A 19650-nucleotide genomic window follows, 5' to 3' on the forward strand; every position below is an offset into this window, starting at 1 on the left:
ACCCACCAAAAGTTACCCAGCCCATAGTGTCCACAGTGTTCAAATGGAAAAACCCTGAGTTAGGTGAAAGAGAAGGAGTATTTCTATTCTGATCATATTGAATTGGATTTCCTAGAGTCAAGTCCTCATGGAAATTCATTTGTCACCTCCAGATGCTGTGAGAGACTGAAACACTCATGCATATGCACACACTTGACGACTACTAAATTTCCTACAGGCAGGAGACACAGGTTAATGGTTGCTTGGACTCCCTAGATGCCCAGCACAGGGGTGGGATTTAGTTGCTCAAGAACACCTGTCTGGAAAGCCTCACTTAACACAAAAAGGACCTCAACGTTGAACACAGGCCTTGGGCTGCATTCAAGGGGCCACCTTATTTATTTCACATACGTGACCAGGTGCAGCAAAGGCCAGTGACAGCACAATAGGGCCCCACCCGCCTGCTGGGCCACACCCCTTTACCCTCACAATGGCCAAGGCCTTAAATACCCAGACTTCCGGCCTCCGGCCTTGCAAAGCCCCTCATTTTGGCAGAAATTACGATGTCGACCAGCCGCAAATTAAAGAGCCATGGCATGAGGAGGGGCAAGAACCGAGCTCCTCACAAGGGAGTCAAGAGAGGTGGCAGCAAGAGAAAATACCGGAAGGGCAGCCTGAAAAGTAGGAAACGGGGCGATGATGGTGAGTGAGGGATGAGGAGGAGAGTGGGCAAACTTAGGAGCACATTGCCCCCGGGCACCCCACTCCTGGAGGCACCTCTCTCCCACATCCCTCAGCCTGAGATTCTTGCCAATGACTAAACTCAGACTGGGGCAAGAAGAGTATTTATGGGTGGATGTGTTCTAACGGGTGTCCTTCCCCACAGCCAATCGCAATTACCGCTCCCACTTGTGACCTGCCAGCGGGCTCTGCCCTGGTGGACTTCACACAGTACCAGGCAGCAGAGAGAGGACAGCAGAAGGGGGACTGCCAAGGAGACCTTGTTAGACCAAAGCCAGAGGAGAGCCTAAGGGGTGTGGATAAAATGCCAGTCGTGATGAAATGAGGAATGTATATGTTGGCTGTTTCTCCCCAACATCTCAATAAAATTTTGAAAACTCCAATGTTTTCCTTGATCTTTTGGTTGAAAAAACTAGGATTTCTTTTGGCTGAAAAAAATAGGGTTTCTGAGCTGGGTGCATTGGGGAAGAACTGGCTGGCTGGTGTGAGATCATTAAAATAGGACTGGTGAGGACTGGTGTGAGACCATTAAAATAGGACTTAAAAACAGGACTTAATAAGTATTCAAGGACTCCCTGTGGCCATCACCATATTTAGGTATTTATCCCAGACCTAAAGGCCATATTTAGGTATTTATCCCAGATCTAAAGGGAGAAATGCCAATTATAAGCCAAAGGTTACAAGCCAGTTTTGTCAAGGGGCTTAGAGCATAGGGAGGATGAGCTGGCTGTTTGTCCATATAAGGCTGTTTGTCCATATAAGGCTGTTTGTCCATATAAGGGAAGATTCAAGCCAGATGGCGTGACATGACTCTGATGTCATAAATGAAGCTTGGTCCAGTGTGCCTTGAAGTGGGGATTATCTCAGTCTGGGTTGATCACTTGGTCACCCCAAGAGCTGTTCTTAGCTATAGGGCTGGCTCTTCCTAAGCTCTCACTTTAAGCCATATCACAACCCAGAGTCAAGGTAACGTTGTAATATGGTTTACAACATCTCTGGCTGGGGATCTGACACCACTTCTCAGTATTCACTCCCCTAAAGTACTTCTTGTTGCCTCAAAGATAGCACCAAAGATAGAATTTAGACTCAAGAACTGACATGGTTTCTGGGAAGGTAACCAGGAGATACAAGCAGAAAAGTGTGAGGGGTCTCAAGGTTAAATGTTTCCAATGGTCAGAGGACTTGAAACCAGGAGACAGTTTTAGCCCCATGCAGGTGTGTAGGTACTAGGATGTCGGGATGGGAAGACTATTGACCAGGTCAGATTCTAGAAATGCAACAGAAAAGATCATTTCTCAGATCTCTCACACTAAAAAATCCAGGTCATTTGACCAAGTTGCTTGGTCCTCACTCTCTCATAGCCCTAGAGAATGCACACACTCCTTCAGAACCATGTTTCAAGTCATGTGAAAATCATCGGGCCTACAGATCCTTCAAACTCATCTTTGAACTGAACTTCACTTTCCCTTCTAACATTGCCAGTGGTCTCCTCTGTAAATTGGGATTAAAGAAAATACTCTCTTCCTAGCTCATGCTCCACGGATATGCCTGTTTTGCCTCCTAGATGTTCCTTCTGTTTGTCCCTGTTTCTCAAACCAAGCAAGTCTCACATAATCCTCTGTACGTTTGTCCATAGTGTGACTGAACAAAGCTCTGACCTCTGAGAAGTCATCGAACACTTCTGCATCCCTCCTTCAGAAAGAGCTGCTCAGCACTGACCAGATCTCACCCTTCTCCTGTGCCCCCTGGGAGTTCTTCTGCCTCTGCATAAAGGCTGAAAGCTCCTTGCAACACACAAAATCCATAAAATAAATTCAAAAAATAAAAATTGTTACTTTCATGTAGACCTTTTGCTGCTCTTGCTATAAGTTCTTCTAAACTTACCCTCATAGGTCTGGTTCTCAGGAAGCAGATACTGCTCTCATTGGCCAAACTAACAAGCATTGTAAACGCAGGGTGTTCATTAGAGGCCAGTACTTGAGGCAAGAGTGTTCAGAGTCAGACAAAGCATCGGCCAATCCATCTGGAAGTAGAACCGATGTTCAAACATCCTGCATGGGGTCGAAATGGCCAGGACTTTGTACCCCAACCGTCTGGCCAGGCAGATCAGAGGTTAGGGGTGACCTGAGGGGAGCACCAGCTCGGGGCTTCTGTCTTGGACTGCACACCCTGCAATCTAGGCAGCTCACCTCGGTGTCCATCACAGTTGCTTGCGGGTAGCCCCCGCCCCATCTTCCCTAGTCCCTGCCCCTGCACAACTCACTGCCCTGTGCTTCCTGCTGCTACCATGTGCCCTGAGCCTTCAGATGCCCCCATCACAGCTCACCCCTTCGCACTGTGCACTCTGCTCCCCCTTGCAGATCGTCAGTATGCACAAAGACAGCCTCCCCCATAGGCAAAACCAGGGACAAAACAGAACAGCAGTCATACAAAGAGTGCACCACCTATATTCCCCGGGAAACTGGTTATGAGCAGGAAGTCAGGCTGGCTAGGCCCTCTGTCCATCAGGAGCGGATGGTTCAAATGAAGAGCCTTTACCTAAGGGACTAGTTACAAAAGAGAGACACCTAAAGCCTAGCAATGGCGGCCTGAGACCCCTGAGAGGGTTAAAAGGACAAAACAGCAATATAGGAGCCAAACCGTGTGGGGAGAGGGGTGGTAGCTGATGGACCTCCTGGTAAAAACAGATATTGCCTGTCTCAGAAGCAGGGAAGACACATCCTGACATTTTTCCAATCTCCTGCTGCTGCATGGGCCAAACTCAATTAGATAAGAGATCCCAGATAACACAGAACACCAGGACCCACCTCTCGGGACATCAAAGGGCAGAGAATGTTAGATAATAGCTCTAAAACTCCAATGGTGATAGCTAGCACAACTTTGTAGGCAAAAGTTCTTCTTGGACATTTTAGAAGTTTGCCACTTTAGCATCCTGCTTGTTTCCTCCATGTAATGTCACAGACCAAAGTCCCTTCAGAAGCACCTAACAGAGAGACAGAGCAGAGCCAGGAAGGGGCTCGAAGCCAAGCTCCCCAGGGGTCTTGAACCCTCACCTGGAAAAGCTCTTTTCATGTTGTTTGCACAACAGCATTAGCTCCAAACCGATACAATCCAGCATTCTAAGACAATGCTGTATTTTCACAATTCTCTAAACACAGGAATAGTCTAATTAATCATTAGGATGGGCATGCACTGAGCAGCCCAGACTAGTCGGAGCGGACAAAGCCTGGTGACTTCAGCCTTTGCCCTCCTAGGCTGTGAAGGAACGGCAGCCACCCAGAAAACTCTGTTTTGCAGTAGGAATATTTTCCAGGCCCACATGCTGGAAACCTTCCAGCGCTGGCATCGACTTAGTCCCTGCCCCCCAGGAACATATACTCGGTCCCTTTTTCCAGCACCTGCAGGCCCAGCACCTGCCAGGCACACGTGGTGGTCTTTCGACCACAGTGATGCTCCTTCGGGAGACGCGAAGACCTCACCCCCGTGCGCTTTTGATCCTCCATCTCCCTGACCAAGGAAGACCTTGTTCCCATCCCCAGTTTTTTCTGGAACACTACATCCTGAAGTCATCATTGGTGTGCATTTTTTGGAAAATGAAAAATCAAAAAAAAAAAAAAATTAAGAATCTTGGCCCCAAACCCTTTTGGGTCACCTTGACCTTCATGTGAGCTGACTTGGATACAGGGCCTCAGCTCCCCTGGCTGCAGGGCCTGATGCGAGTGGTGAAGCCCAGGGGACCCACGTGTGGGTGGAGAGAGCCCCGAGGAGCTCTGGAGAGCACGGCCAGCGCCCACCTATCTCGCCAGGCCTCTGCCACATGATCCCGGGTGGGACCGGCCCGCCTGTGCAACTGCAAGCAAACAGGAAGCTCTGGAGAAACGCCCAGGGCTGTGTTGAAGAGGTGAAGGCCCAGAGATGGCAGCTGGGAGCGGACTCTGTGCTCTGGGGGTAGTTGGTGCACGCCAGACATGGCTTGGGGCTTGGCTGTCAAGGTCACCCAAAGGTTCTGTCCTTTGAGACCAGAGAATAGCAGCAGCTGAAAGCTGTCTCGCTTGCTGGCTTTACAATCTGAGCATTCACAGCCAGGCCTCCCCTGCGAGCACCAGACGGGGCAGGCTCTCAGCTCCTGACCCCCAGGAGCACTGTGTCTCCAGGTCGGTCCTCCCTACCAGGCTGAGGAATGAGGATGCATCTATTTCACATCGACAGAGCCTGCCTCTCCTGTGTCTGGCCCCACCAAGCCTCTCCCTCTCCAAACTTTCATCACTCCAAACATGAGTCCCTCCTCGAGCTGAGCCCTGCAGCCATTCCTGCCATCTGAGCTCAGTGCCCCTCAAGTGGTGCGGATGATAACACTCTCCACGGTACCATGGTATGAGAGAGTCCAGCACCGAAACCCGAGTGTCTGCATTCCATCAGAGTCGACTCTTCTCAATATATGACCTTGGTCAGCCTGTCAGTGCTGTTTCATTCCGAGCTTTTGCACACCTCCTCTCCTGCAACTGGGGCCACTTCATCTCTTCCAGGGCCCAGCACCACCCTCCTTCTGACCAAGCCTGGCACAGGCAGGAGGGAGGGCGGCACGTTAGGCAGCCTGCGTGGCACAGGATGGAACAGGTAGGCACTGGGGTGATTGGCCCTGAGTCTGAACGCCCACTCTGCCAACTGTGTGATCCCAGGTGGATTTTATAGCCTCCCTTAGCCTCATCTTCCTTATGTGTAGAATGTCAGTCATAAAATCTGCCTCACGGGGTGCTTATAAGAACCTAAAACGCTGTAAATTCTAAGCCCTAAGTGGGATGCTCTCTCATTTCTCTCTCTGCTTTCATTCTGCCGGTTGGATCCTGACCCACGTATGACCCTGAATCCCAGACCTTAGTCCCAGGATGCGACACCAAATGCGGTGGCGCCACACCTGTGGACAGACTCCCCCATGGTGCCTGCCTGCTCTGCAGAGAGCCGCCCCGGCCCCCATTGTGACCTGGCACCTCAACCTCTCCTGGCCCTTTTGCCTGGGCCTGGTCCTGAGATCAGAAAGTACCTACCTCTCACTGGGGCCTGCTTTCCTCTCCTATAAAATACAGAGTTGGCGGTGATACTATCTCCCCAACCAGACTGTAGACTCCTGCAAGCAGGGGGCAAGCCATTCACACACCTGAGGGACACAGGACCACATCAGGACACACAAATAGCCATTGCATCTTGGAAAACAAATTGATGAGTCCACCTCTTAACATGTAATAAAAAATAAAACGAGCATAGATGTTGGGGAAAAAGGATCAAGGATAGATCAATAAACTCACCAATTAGAATGATGCTTATTTTTTTTCCACTAGCAACAGGCAACCATCCCTAGAATTAATTAGCTGTGAAGTCCTCAGGTCTAATACACAGGTGGTTTTTACTAAGAAGACATAAAGAGCTGGAATGTCACAATGAGCAGTATCATCCTTTAAGCAATTTTGAATGAAAGCTCTGAAGAAGGGACACAGTCCTCAACAGGACTGGAAATTGGACCTTTATTTGTGAACTACTGATTCCTTAGGAACACAGAGAAGCAACAGCACCCCGGGCCTACGACAACGCTGCCGAAACTGCGACGTGCACAGAATCACCACCAGATTCTGCACGTCCGAGGAGCTGGGTGCTGGGCTGGCCCCAGGACACACAGAGACTCAGTCAGAAGCCCATGAGCAGCCCCTAACTCACGTCTGTACAAACTTCCACGACAATTACCCCTCTCTAGAGCTGAGATCATAAGAAAGAAGTGAGGAAGAGATGATCTCTCTAAGGTCTTTTCCAATTCTTAAAAAAAGGTCCTGCGACTCTAAGAGATGAGATGAAAGAGAGGCAGCCTCCCAGCCAGCACCCCCGCCCCTGACTTCTCCCCTTCTAGGCCTAGAAAGCAGATTCGCGGGGATGGAGAGGGCTGGGCTTGGCCTCCGCCTGCTCTCAACCCTGGGTGGCCCACGCCACTTCGGAACATGGGCATCGCACTTCCCAGGGATGCTGTAAGCAAGAAGTGAGAGAAGAGATGAGAAAGTGCTTTGCAAACATGAGGTTTCTCCCCACCATGGCCACCAGAAGAGGCTCGGGAGGGCGTCTCTGGTTTGACCGCTTAACCCTCTCTGTTTTCCTTTCCCATTTGCCCCCCTAGGCCAGCGGTCCCCAACCTTTTGGCACCAGGGACCGTTTTCATGAAAGACAATTTTTCCACAGACAGGGGAGGGGGGATGGTTTTGGGATGATTCAAGCGCATTACATTTACTGTGCACTTTATTTCTATGATTATTACATTGTCATGTATAATGAAATAATTATACAACTCACCATAGGTTGGGGGCCCCTGCCCTAGGCCACTGATCTTGAGCCATGTCACATCCCACTTGCTGCTCAAAACATGCTTGTGTTTGCATTTGGTTGAGACCCACAGAAACAGATTCCAGCTCACAATAGCCACTTTCTTGAATCCCTACATCTGTGAACACACTTATAACATGCAGTTTTCCTGCAAAATGGCTACCTTAGCACAAAGAATCTGCTTAGAATACATAACGTATATTCTACTTTCACCACCAGAACCAGAAGTTGGCTTCATTCTCGGCTCCATGTTTTTCCCCACGTGGAAAGTTTTTATCGCAGCAGGAGAGGTGACAACAGATGCGATAGCAAGGGGAGGGTCGGAGCGCTGTGCCACAGAGCCGACGCTGGAAGGATGGCAGGGCTTATTTGCTGACGTGCAAGTTTTATATTCATGCCTCAGCAAAAGTAAACGTGCCTGGGAGTCACACACTCTCTGGAAGAGTCCAGGATAAGGGCCGAGATGTCCAGGAGAGCCAAGAGGACAATGACGCAATGTCGGGGTGGGCGGAGGAGGCCCTGACCTCCGGGCACTCCACGTCTCCCCGCCTAACTCCCTCTTTGCCTCCTTCCACTCCAGACATCCAGGAAGCAAGACGTGCTCTGGCAGACTCAGCAACTAGACGCTCCTTAGGGTTAAGGTCTCTGTTCTCTAGTCCGGGAGCCAGTGGCCACATGGAGCTGCTGAGCGTGTGAAATACGGCTAGTGTGAACTGAGATGTGCTCTCACTGTAACATACCTACCAGCTTCCAAAGACTTGGTATGAAAAAAAGAATATAAAATATCTCAATAGTTTTTTACACTGTGTTAAAATAATATTTTAGAAAGATTAGGGTAAATAAAATAACTAAAATTAATTTTTACATGTTTCTTTTTGCTTTTTAAGAAGTGGCCACTAGAAAATTTGAAATTTCAAAGGAGACTCACATTATATGTATTTCTATTGTACAGAGCTGGCCTGGGTGGCCCTGGATTTTCACAGCTCGGAAATGTCTCATTCCCCCCTCATCCCCCACATGTCCTGCTCCACTTATGACCAGCCCTGTGCTTGCAAAGCCCGTGGCTACTTTCATCTTTCCAACTCTCTCTCTCCCCCACTTCTGTCTTGATTAATTTAATCCTTTAGGTCTAGAAGTTTAGGAGGCAGTTGTCGTGTTCTGTTCTGTTATTCTTATTGGTCTCATGGTCATCCCTGCTGCCTTTGATGTGCCAAAATGATCACTTCATCTGGATGTCTGGGGAGGAAATTGCCCACCACTGTGTACTTATATTCTTTTTACCAGGACAACTTTGAGCTCCTCATGAATGGGCTCAAAGTTGGTTGGTTTATGAGCATATAATACACAAAAATTTTTAAATTTTTATTTTTTTTAATATGTCAGGAAGTTTTATGTATCACACACATGGAAGGGGGTGATAACTTGACATCTAATTTTCACTAGGATCTAATTATATCTCTACCTGCCAACTAACACACACACACACACACACACACACACACATGCATATACACAGGAAAAAAGCAGAGAAGAATGTACTAAGGGGGTGGCACTCGGCTTTAAATTGCAACTATATTATTTTTCATACATTTATTTGAAAATAATAGAATTTCAAAAACTTTTACATCTAGAAATAACAGCAATACCTGTAAAATTCCCATGTCAGATACTCTCCTAAGAGCATTATGCATATTAACATCCTCCACCCTCATCACTCTCCTATGAGGTATATACTATTGTGATTTCTGTTTTGCAGATGAGAAACTGAGGCAGAGAGAGCAACTTGCCCAAGGCCACATTGCTAGTGAACAGCAGAGCTGGGGTTTGAACTAGGCCATGTTCTGTGTCTGTGTGCTTAACCACTAAGCTGTGCATCTTTGTCTTACTGGTAGAGATTGGAAAAGACACACTTGAGATGACCCAGTTTAGTGACAGAGGCAAAACTGGAACTCTGCTCCGCACTGCCCACCCCCTGCCCCAGTCTCACTACCCCCAAAACAAACCACATCAGGGTCCAAAGTGAACAGGGATTTTGACGGCAGACGTAGGGTGTTTGGGGGGTAGAAGACAAGGAGAGGCAGCAGATGACCTTTCTAATCTCCCTAGACCTGGCAGGGGAAGGGCCAGCTGATTCAAACCTTGAGTGACAAATTATAACAGAAAGGCAAAAGGCTTCAGCAATAGGCTAAAATCTTGTCACAACAGTGTAACACTTTATGTAACCTTGAACAAGTTAGCTAACTTCTCTAAGCTCTGTCACTTGCTCTGTAAAATTGAGTTAAAAACGTCTTCTAGGATCAGCATGAGGATGTGCAAAGGATCCATGTGCAAAACAGCTCCCACCGGACGGAGTGCACTCGATAAATATTACTAGGTACTCGATAAATATTAGCTCTTCTCCAGACCACCCCAAACCCCTCAACCTTAGCTAGAACCAAACAGGGACCCCTGAAATCTCTGCAGAAGGGTCCATCATGGAGTAAAGTAAAGCGTGTAGGTCGAGAGAGTTGCCCCAGGGGCTGAGGAGCGGCAACCTCCACCATGCCGTTCCCTACATAGCAAGTGGGCAAGGGTTACCACAGAGAGATGCGCCCCACGGCCTCACTCTGTGTTGCCAGAAAGAAAGAGGAGGACTGTGAGCTCTTGCTTGAGTCACAGAAGCCCTTTGTCTCCCAGGAGAGAGGAGGGTGGGGCCTCGAGCTGGGGGAAGAGGGGTGGGCGGGGTGATCTGGCAGCCTGGATTTCATCTAAGAAAGTCTGGCGGGACGCCCAGCCTGGCATGTCGCAGGGCCGGTGGGCGGAGACACCGTGTGAGGCTGAGACAGGTGTGCGTAAAGAGCAGAGACTTGGTAAAAGAGAGATGTCTCTTTCTTATTTCTTTTAGATTGCATTTTAACTGATGAAGTTCTTTTTAAAACTTTTTGTGCTTAAAGTGGGCCCATTTTCCATGCTTCAATTTCCTCAATGAAAAGATAGGAACTCAAAATGTCACAGTGCTCAGAGGACACTCCTGGGCCTATCTCCCCCTTCTGCCTGCACACAACGCAGACTGCGCTCACCCCTACTGAACAGACGGAACACAAACGGGCGAGACCCCGAAACTCCCAGACACTAGAGAGCACCTTCTTTTTTTAGGTCAGCTTGACTTTCCGTGGTTTCAACTGGAAGGTAATTAGGCCAAAGACCAAGGGGAAGTTCCCTTCCTGAAAGGGACCCTTCTATTTCTCACTATCACCTCTCTTTTTGAAATTTTTCCCAAGTTTTAAAACACACCTCCATGGATATTTTCCTACTCAACCCAGGCAGAAATGAGTGGGCTTTTTCTCCTCTCGGTTTCTGGACCACGGTGCTTATGCTTCTTCTAGAAGTTCTCACCGCCTGTGGATGCAATAATATCATAGCTACTAGGGTCTCATGGCCCAATGGAGCATGATTTCCCTGAAGATGGAACCATCATTATTAGCTCTGTCTCATCCATGGCACTCACAAGGCCTCTCGGGTTAGGACAATATTCTCTCCACTAAATTAGGGTTTATGGACTGTCTACCTGTATTGATAGTTTCTCACAGTCACCCAGGATGGCAGCTGTGGAATGAAAGGCCATCATGCCACACATTGCTTATGTCCAAAGAGTGTCCCCTGGCACCCCTTGAGCCTTTCAGGTTGTACACCTCTCAGTTGAGCAGGACATCACTGTCAACACGAAACAGGCAAGTATTCGCCAAGGGTGTACTAGGTACCTGACAGGTGAAAGACATTGTCCTGGGCCCATCAGGGTGCACACCAGGGGTTCCCAATTTTGCTCATTCCACACACCTAAATTCTAAATGTTGCGATTTAGCCAAAGAGGGTAGAGGAGGGCTCCATTGACCCAAACCGCCACTCCAGGCCTGGACATCCCATGAGGACAGGCAGTGTGATGTCTCATACCCCACTGTGTTCCCAGCTCCTGCTAGAGCACCTGGGACATAATAGTTGCTCAACACATATGTGTTGAATAGATGGACAGATGGGTGGAGTTGATGCTGCTAGCAAGTGGCCTGTATATCTTCCCATAGGAAGAAGAAGAGAATGAAGAAAAGAACTTTGCAGTGAGAATGGACTGTAGAGTTTTTCTAGACCAGCCTCTTATGTTTAGATTAGGAAATGAGGGCTACAGTCGGATGGTGGAGTGGAAAGGGCACTGAACCACAGTTTGGAAGACCTGAAAGTCCTCATACTGACCAAACAAAATCTAAGAATAAAAAAGAACTGCCCACAGGCGATGCTGTTAAGGAAGTTGTCCTGGCTACACCACCACCACCACCACCCCTCCACCAACAAAATCAGATCCTCTTTTACACTCTTCACACACACACGTGTATGTTCTTTAACATCACTTTTCACATCCATGATTCTGTTCTTATGTAATTCTCTGGTTGTGAGCTTCATGAAATTGGGAATCATGGGTTTGGTTTGTTCATTTCTTTCTCACTGACCATAATATCCCCAACATCTACCACCATAACTAAATTACATAATAAATATGTGTTAAATACATGAATGCATTAATTAAACATTCCTTCTCAATTACACGCTAAATTTTTGATGGAGTCTAGAGTGGCTCTCATTGCAAATGCAGCCGCCTTGTGCCTGTAAAGTTGCATTTGAGAAAGCTGATCAGAACTGAAGAGGGTTGAGTTCTGCCCTAGAGAGCTTGTGGGAGGCCAGAAAGAAAATGTATGGCTGTAGGACCCAAATAAAGAGAGTCTGCTTTCAAAAAGGATGGAGTGTCTTTCAAACCTGAGACAAACGCTAATCTGAGCTGAGCGAGTGAACTTGAGGGATTTGCTCCAGGGTCATAAGTCTGGAGAAGACAACAACGCAGACAATTTTGCTAAAGGAACTAAGAGAATGAGCAACTAGCCAGTGGTAGCCAAGTGGCAGCTGGGGGAAAAGTTTGAACCTGAATTTGGGAAGGTTTGCACCTAGAACACCACTGGAAAGAACTTGGCATCCTCCAAACTCAGGTCTCAGAGAGGTAGCAGAGTTAGCCAAAGAGTGAAACATAAGCCTAACATTTTAAATTCTGCTGTGTGTTAAGTTGTACTAAGCTCTATGCCTATAAATTGTTCTCCAATATATAACCTGCATACTAAGATTTTGAGCTCTAATCAGAAAACTGAGAGTCATATCCATATCATGAGGTTGACTTATCATCAAGAAAGACTTTAGATTTTGAACATGTGTGGCCAGCTAGATTATGGTTCTGAGGTCTGGTCTGAAGGAGAAAATTGTGATAAACTAAACAAGGCAGCCAACAAGTCCCATTGGCACCCATAAACTGTGAGGGGAACCATGGGGCTGTGTCAGGGCTGGCCAGGAAGAAACTCAGGCATTAAGATTTTTGAAACCTTGATGGGTAGAAGTTGAAACCAAAAAAAAAAAAAAAAAAAAGAATTGATCCATTAAAAATGCAAATGGACAAACCCTTGGACCCAGAAATTTCACCTGTAGGCAACTGCTATGATTTCAAGGTTTGTGTCCCCTCCAAAATTCATGTTGGAACTTAATCCCCAATGCAACAGTATAAGAGGTGAGGCCTTCAGGAAGTGATTAGGCCATGAGAGATCCACTTTTGTGGCTAGGATTAGTGCCTTCTAAAAGGGCTGGAGGGAACTAAATAGGCCCCTCTTTGCCCTTCCACCTCTGCCATGTGAGAACACAGCATTCATCCCATCCAGAGGATACAGCGTTCAAGGCGCCATCTTGGAAACAGAGACTGGCCCTCACTAGATACCATATCTGGTGCCTTGATCTTGGAATCCTCAGTCTCCAGAACTGAATTTCTGTCATTTATAAATTACCCAGTGTAAGGTATTAATATTTTGTTATAGCAGCACAAACTGACTAAGATAGCATCTACACTAGAGACATCCTTGTCTCCCTGCACAAGAAGCATCCAGTCATAGTCATGGCAGCATTTAACATTAACAAGGCACTTAACATGGTTACTTAATTAGTAAAAACGGGCCCTCTGGGAAGGCTAATGTGGACGTCTCCATTGCAGCACACCGTAGGGGACTAGTCATTAAAGTAAATTGTATATACACCATGATATATTCTGTAGCAGCTTAACAGTGTGTGTGTATATATATATATATGTGTGTGTGTGCATAAACATACACATACATATATATATTTGATATGGATGGATTTCCAAGTCATATTATTAGGTGGTGCAAAAAAAAAAAAAGCAAGAAGCAAAACAAAACATACAATATAATACCATTTCAATTGAAGAAAGCAAAACTTTTTATATTTAAAGATAATGTGCGAGTGTATGTATGTGTATAAATAAACACATTACATATATAAGTATGTGTGTATATATACACACATTCAAGCACACATAATTTTGTACACTTTTTTAAATATTTGCACCAAGCTGTTGACAGCAATCATCTCTGGGGAGAAGAGCGAAATTAGGTGGTGAACAAAGAAGACTTTTGATTTATCTATATTGTTTGACTTTTATTACACATTATTTCCATAATTAACTTTTTAAAAATTTCTTCAAGCTGCAAGCAATTTCTATCTGGCAATAAATGGAAACATCAACAGTCCTTTAGCATAGAGAGCCTCTTTGTTCTGAGGAAATTTCCCAAATGAGGCTTTTAATGATATAAATGGACTGTCTTCTGTGCTCGAGATGTGGTTGCCAGGAGGAAAAGTTCTCTTAGGGGGGCTGATATTCCCTGTGTTAACATGTCCCCATGTTGGAGCAAAGCAGGCTGGAGTCAGAGGTTTCTGAGGACATGTGTCCTAGCTGACAAAGGAATGAAGACCCAGGGAGATGACGGGCCATTTCTGTCTCACCCAACAGCAGCATGCTCGGAATTTGAGCCTGCGGTTGGAGGTTTGAGGACAAGAAGCTTCAATATTTTCATAAGATCTTTCAGAAGACTCTGGCTGCAAGCTGTGCTCTTTCTATGCCCAGGTAACCAAATGAAGCCCTGAGTCACAGACACCCTTCCTCTCTGCCCTGCATGGAAACACCTCTGCAGACCAAACATGAGTGGTTATTGTGAATGGCAACTTTTTTCCATTGCATTTTTCAATAGGTCATTACTCATATGCAATAAAGCTCTAAATTTTTTTATATTTCTTTTGTATCTGGCCTCCTAACTAATGTTTTACTAGTTTTCCTGGCTTTTTACTTCATTCTTTCAGTTTTTTCAGGTATGCCATCTGTTATAGGCTGAATTGTGTCCCCCTGAAATTCATATGTTGACGTCCTAATCCCTAGTACTTCAGGATGTGACTGCATTTAGAGAGAGGAGCGAGAAAGGCGTGATTAAGCTAAAATAAGGCTGTTAGGGTAGGCCTCAACTCACTCAGACTGAGGTCCTTATAAGGAATAAATTTGGACAGTCAGTGAGGAACAGAATTCTGACAACAAGTGGGCTTGTCCAGTGAGGCTAGAAGCAGACCTTGTCCCAGCCAAGCCTTCAAATGAGAACACAGCCCTTCCTAACACCGTGCGTGCAGCATCTTGAGAAACTCTGAGCCAAAAGACCCAGCTAAGACGCACTCACTGTCCTGACTCACAGAAACTATGAAATAATGTGTGTTTATGGTTGGTTCTAAATCAATAAATGGAGGAGGGGGCAGATAATTTCTTACACTGCAATAGATAATTAATACATTTAGTGTGCTTGTAGAAAGGGCTGGGTTCTAGTCTCAGCTCTATCAATAGTTTTCAGCAAATCCTTAGGCAAGTAGTATACTTTTCCCTCTCTGGGAATCACTCAGCCTCCTGTCCTATGAAATGAGGAATGTGGGAGAGATACCTCTAAAATTCCCCTTCTAGTTCCCAAACTTTGAGTCTTCTGAGACAATCTCCCAAATCTTTTCCTATTCCCCCCAACCCTTCTTCCCTCCTTTCATGTGCCACTTCTGTCCAGGCCCCAGCAACTTCCTTGGCCTCTGTTTTCTTGCTCTTTTCAATCCCACAGTGAAAGAGAGAGAAGAGCTTCCTGGGGTGAAGAGCCCAGCCCTGCAGCCTAGCCCAGGCCCGCGGTGGGGCTCCAGGAGCTGAAGGCAGAAGGAAGCGATGCTGCTGCCACTCTCTGACCGCTGCCGACTGCCACACCTCGGGCTTCAACCTCCGCCCCCCTCTTCAACTTTCATGAGACCCATGTCACCTGCACTTCCATGGTCCTCCAAAGAGGCTCTCAAAGCCTGTCACCTGACTTTAGAAAACACCTGGGCCCAGAGTCAGCCCAGCACAGTGAGTTCAGCAAATGACCAGGCCCTTCCGCCTAGAATGCCGACCCGGTACGTTCTCCAGAACATCTGGTTTGGCTCCAGGGGAAGCAATTCACAGGCTTAGGAGGGGACAACGAGGTCATCTGGAGGCGGAGGCCTGGTGGGGAGTTAGGACCCTGGAGTCCAAATCTCTGTAATGCTGCTGGTCTATCTGGGTGATGTTGAACAGGATCCCAACTCTGAGCCTCACTTTATCTTCCTATAAAGTAGAGAGAAATCCCTAAGAGATTTTTAGCTCTCCTAACACACCTCTGGCATTTTCACGGAAGTCTTTCCTCCCATCCACGCTCTACAAACCTGTCCACACAGACTTCATTGCAATTCCCCCAACCCTTCCGAAGAGGACCCTCCATCTCCAAGGCAAAGCACGAGGGAGAGAGGGCCTGCTTCCTTACAGACAGCAATCGCGGTCAAGGAAGCTGCCGGTGATGGTTATGTAAGTACAGAACCTCCCCATCTCTTGCCTTCTGGTTCTTCTGAGAACACTTGTCCGTGCAGCCCAGTGTTTTAACCAACAGGTCCCGGCAGCTATGATGATGGCACTTGTGCTCTCTAGAGGAGGAAAATGAGGTCCAGAAAAAGAATTAACTTTTTTAATGCACTTTAATATTTTTTTCACTCCCCCTGCCCCTGTGATGGTAATCCAAGAGGCTGGGGGATCCACTGATGTTCAGAAGGGGAGCTCTGGAAGAGGCAGTGCACGTACCTGCTGTCTCTTCTGACTGTGTGTAAAAGAAAATCTGACTTGAACAGCTTCAGCTTTTAAGAGTTTATCAGCTCAGCTGATTTTAAAAGATGAGGGTCTACTGGCTTCAACAGTTTCACTTAGAACTTTTCCCCTTCTGTATCTCTGTTCTAACTTCAACATCATCTTAACACGGGCTCCCTGCTGTTCCTAAGAAGGCTGCCAGCGGCTCCCGAGGTCACGAACTTCCTCATTCACCTCTGGAAGGAAGGTAGGAGTATCTTTGCTACAGTATTCGCAGCATACGTCCTGAGGTTCACTCGGACTTGACTAGCTTAAGCCACCCAGAGGAAATCACTAGGGATTGGATGTGCTGTTTGACTTAGCTCCCTTCACTGAGCCAACGGCAAACACATCTTCCCCAAACCACTTGGATTCCCAAATAAAATTGGAGACCTTCAGGAAGGAGGAAGGGAAAATGAAAACTGGGACGATAACCAACAAGTATCTGCTATAGATACAAAGAGGTTCTTCAAGTTCAGAGCCCCAGGGTTTTAAAGTGCTTCATAGCCACACTACCCCCCCACTTCCTGGACTTCTGATGATGATGGAAAACCACTGGACAAGTGTGTTCATGCACACACGCAGGCACTTACCCTCTTTAGAACCCAATTCCTCATCTGGAAGATGCAAAGTTAGAGTAGATCATCTCTAACTGATGGCCAGTTCCGAGATTCCATGCCTCTGTATGTGAAGCAGACGTGCAGCGGGCTCTCTGAATCCACATGCAGGCCAGTGCTGCTCAGACCTCTCTGCAGAGTCTCTCTGCCCTTCTGGACCACAGGGGTGCTCCTAGGATGGCTGTCTGAGGACTCTGTACCAGGGCACCCTTGCCGACTGGTTCTGATTGGGTTTGGTGAACAGAAGACATCAGCAGGAGATCGGAGTTGGGAAGAAAGAGGTGCAAGATGTCTTTCTTGCTCCCTGCCTACTTTGAGCCACATCTCTGGCAGTGTCTCTCCTCTAAGAGCAGGTGTCCTCTCCTCTACAATCCCAGTTCTCCCTGGGATCCTGAAACACTTCCCCTTCCTCCCTAAGGCCTACCTGTATTGAGAGCTTTCCACGGTTTCTAGCCTTCAGGTGCCTCAGCATTTCTTATTGGTTTCTTTAAACCTACCTAAACCCTTGAAAGTAGTTCTTTATTACTTTCTTCATTCGTTTGTTCATTCGAACCATTTGAATTGAATTCCGGAACCCTGATTGATATGCACACTTGCATTCCTCTGCAAACACCTTTCTAGGCAAAGCATAAGGGTTCCTTATCCTTACATGTATGTGCACACGCGGACACAGAAATAAATGACTACTACCCTAGAGATGCAAATGGAGTGTATATTCTGCGACAATCCTCCCTAATTGATAGCAGCCATCAAGAACATTGGGTTGAGAAAGATTCTGCATCTGTGCAATATGTTCAATAGCAGCCCACAAAAAGATATGCCCATGTCCTAAAGCCCAGAACCTATGAATGTGACCTTATTTGGAAATGGGATCTTTGTGTGACTAAGACTGATGTGACAAAGACAGATCTGACTAAGCTAAGGGTCTCAGGACGAGATATTCCAAGATTTAGGGTGTACCCTGAGTCCAATGACTTGTAAGAGAAAGGCTGAGAGAGACTTGAGACACAGAGAGAAGGCCATGCAAAGATGAAGCACAGATTGTAGCGTGATGCAGCCACAAGCTAAGGGGCATCAGCGGCCAACAGGAGCTGGGAGAGAGGCATGGATGAGGGCCTCCCTCAGAGCCTCCAGAAGGAACCAACCCTGCTGCCATCACGATTTCAAACTACTGGGTATTGGCCCCGAGAACTGTAAGAGGATGAACTTCTGTTGTTTTGAGCCAGCAAATTTGTGCTTATTTGTACAGCAGCCCTAGGAAGATAATCCAGCCTGCACCTCTAACTCAGCTGAACAGAGTGCTGTGCGCAGCCTGGGGCAAGAATCTACCATCACTGCTCTATCCTGTTTAGACAGCTTGGAGATCCACTGGCTTGTGGAAACGTCTGTGCCTCGGTGGACTTCCTTATGGAAACTTCTAGGCACGGGCATTCTAGAGGCCGGGAAACCAGTGAAAGGCACCACACCTGGCACTTCTGCGAGTACTAAGAGATGACCCACAAGAGTACATAGACAGACACAGTTAGATTCCCAGGTTTATTTGTAAGTGTCCTGTGTGCACATACCCACAGCCTGAAGGCAGAGGCCATGTCCATTTCACTTAGTTTTCCTTTTCTGCACCCGTCTTCCTTGTGCCTATATGGTGCCTTGCACACACCAGGCACAGGATCAAAGCTTGATGAATGAATGAAGGAGAGAAGAAAATAAATTAATTGGTTATTTAGTGAATTTCCAAGCCATGAATTGGAGCCAAGAGAATCAGGTTGCTCTTGGATACACCAATAAGTCCCTTTGCCAATCGACCCTTCCAAATAGGTGCAAAAAGCTAGACTGAGAATCATAGATCTGTGGGAAAGTCAGAATTTGAAACAAATCGAACTACCCGTGCCGAGAACTGGTTCAGACTCATGCAGGCTCTTGCCCACAACCCTCAGACACTCTGTCACTTGCAGAGCACTTAGATATGTGAGAAGGACTAAGTGACTCTATTAGGTCATTTAAAAGTCTTAATTTGATGAGCAACGAAGGAAGCATAGTGAGTGGTTAAGGACTCTGAAGCCAGCCTTCCTAGGCTCAGATTGCAGCTCCGCCACTGACCCTTGGTATGACCAAGGGAACGTGACTTAACCTCTCTGCCTCAGTTCCCTTCCTGTAAAATGGGGATAATAACAGCATGACTTCATAGGCTTATTGTGAGGATTGCATAACATACTATTTACAAACTGCTTAAAACACTGGCTGGCATAGACAGAGCACTGCATAAATGTTAGTCCTTTTTGCAATCAAGTATAGCTTGACCAACAGACAAATTAGAGCTCACAGAGTTTAGCCCTTGACCTCAGAGCATTTTGGTGTCAGATGAAGGACTATGTGGACATGGACTCAAGCAAGGGAGCCACGCCCCTTCTCCTGTGTAGACACCAAGAGTCTTGCCACAGCCCCAGCCCAGGCCTTGGCCTTCCCCTCACCCTCGGTAGCCCATCCGCTGGTGTGACAGGCTGAGGCATAGGTGAGGGGCAGTAGAGGCAGGCAGGAAGTCCTCCCTCCTCCAACATGGACAGAAATGCCGCAGGAAGCCCCGAGGCCACAGACGAAGTGCCTTCCTTGCTTTGCATGGCCCTCAACTTTCTTTCTCTCCTTTTCTGAGCTGAGAACACTGTCATTTTGTGAAAAGAATAACAAAGATGAATATATGCCTATAAATGGAAGATGAAGTGGTGGCTGAGGGCTTCCTCCTGCCAAGGAAAACAAGTGCAAGGCAGCTGGGAAGCAGGGAGCCAGGGGGCCTGCAGAATCAGCGCTCCATCTCCCTGGGACAGGGCTCCGGCCGTGCAGCCCTGGCCTTCTGGGAACAGCTGCTCCGTGGTCCTGCGGGAAAGGCCTGCCAGGAACCTC

The 19650-nt window shown here is 47.2% G+C and overlaps 1 protein-coding gene across 1 annotated transcript; it reads left to right on the top strand.

The window, feature by feature from the left end:
- Nucleotides 1–512: 512 nt before the first annotated feature.
- On the top strand, nucleotides 513–1096 carry TNP1 (transition protein 1). Its single transcript, XM_069467295.1, has 2 exons — nucleotides 513–681; nucleotides 866–1096. The coding sequence occupies exons 1-2, from the start codon at nucleotides 543–545 to the stop codon at nucleotides 892–894; spliced, it is 168 nt and encodes a 55-aa protein (XP_069323396.1). The 5' UTR covers nucleotides 513–542; the 3' UTR covers nucleotides 895–1096.
- The last annotated feature ends 18554 nt before the right edge of the window (nucleotides 1097–19650 follow it).

This window comes from Eulemur rufifrons, chromosome 1 (assembly GCF_041146395.1).
Source record: "Eulemur rufifrons isolate Redbay chromosome 1, OSU_ERuf_1, whole genome shotgun sequence".
Lineage (NCBI taxonomy): Eukaryota > Metazoa > Chordata > Mammalia > Primates > Lemuridae > Eulemur > Eulemur rufifrons.

Bases quoted from the DNA above. Each gene is read 5' to 3' on its own strand.
- TNP1 (XM_069467295.1), top strand. From the start codon at position 543: ATGTCGACCAGCCGCAAATTAAAGAGCCATGGCATGAGGAGGGGCAAG. The intron at 682-865 runs GTGAGTGAGGGA...CCTTCCCCACAG, and splicing joins TAGGAAACGGGGCGATGATG to CCAATCGCAATTACCGCTCC.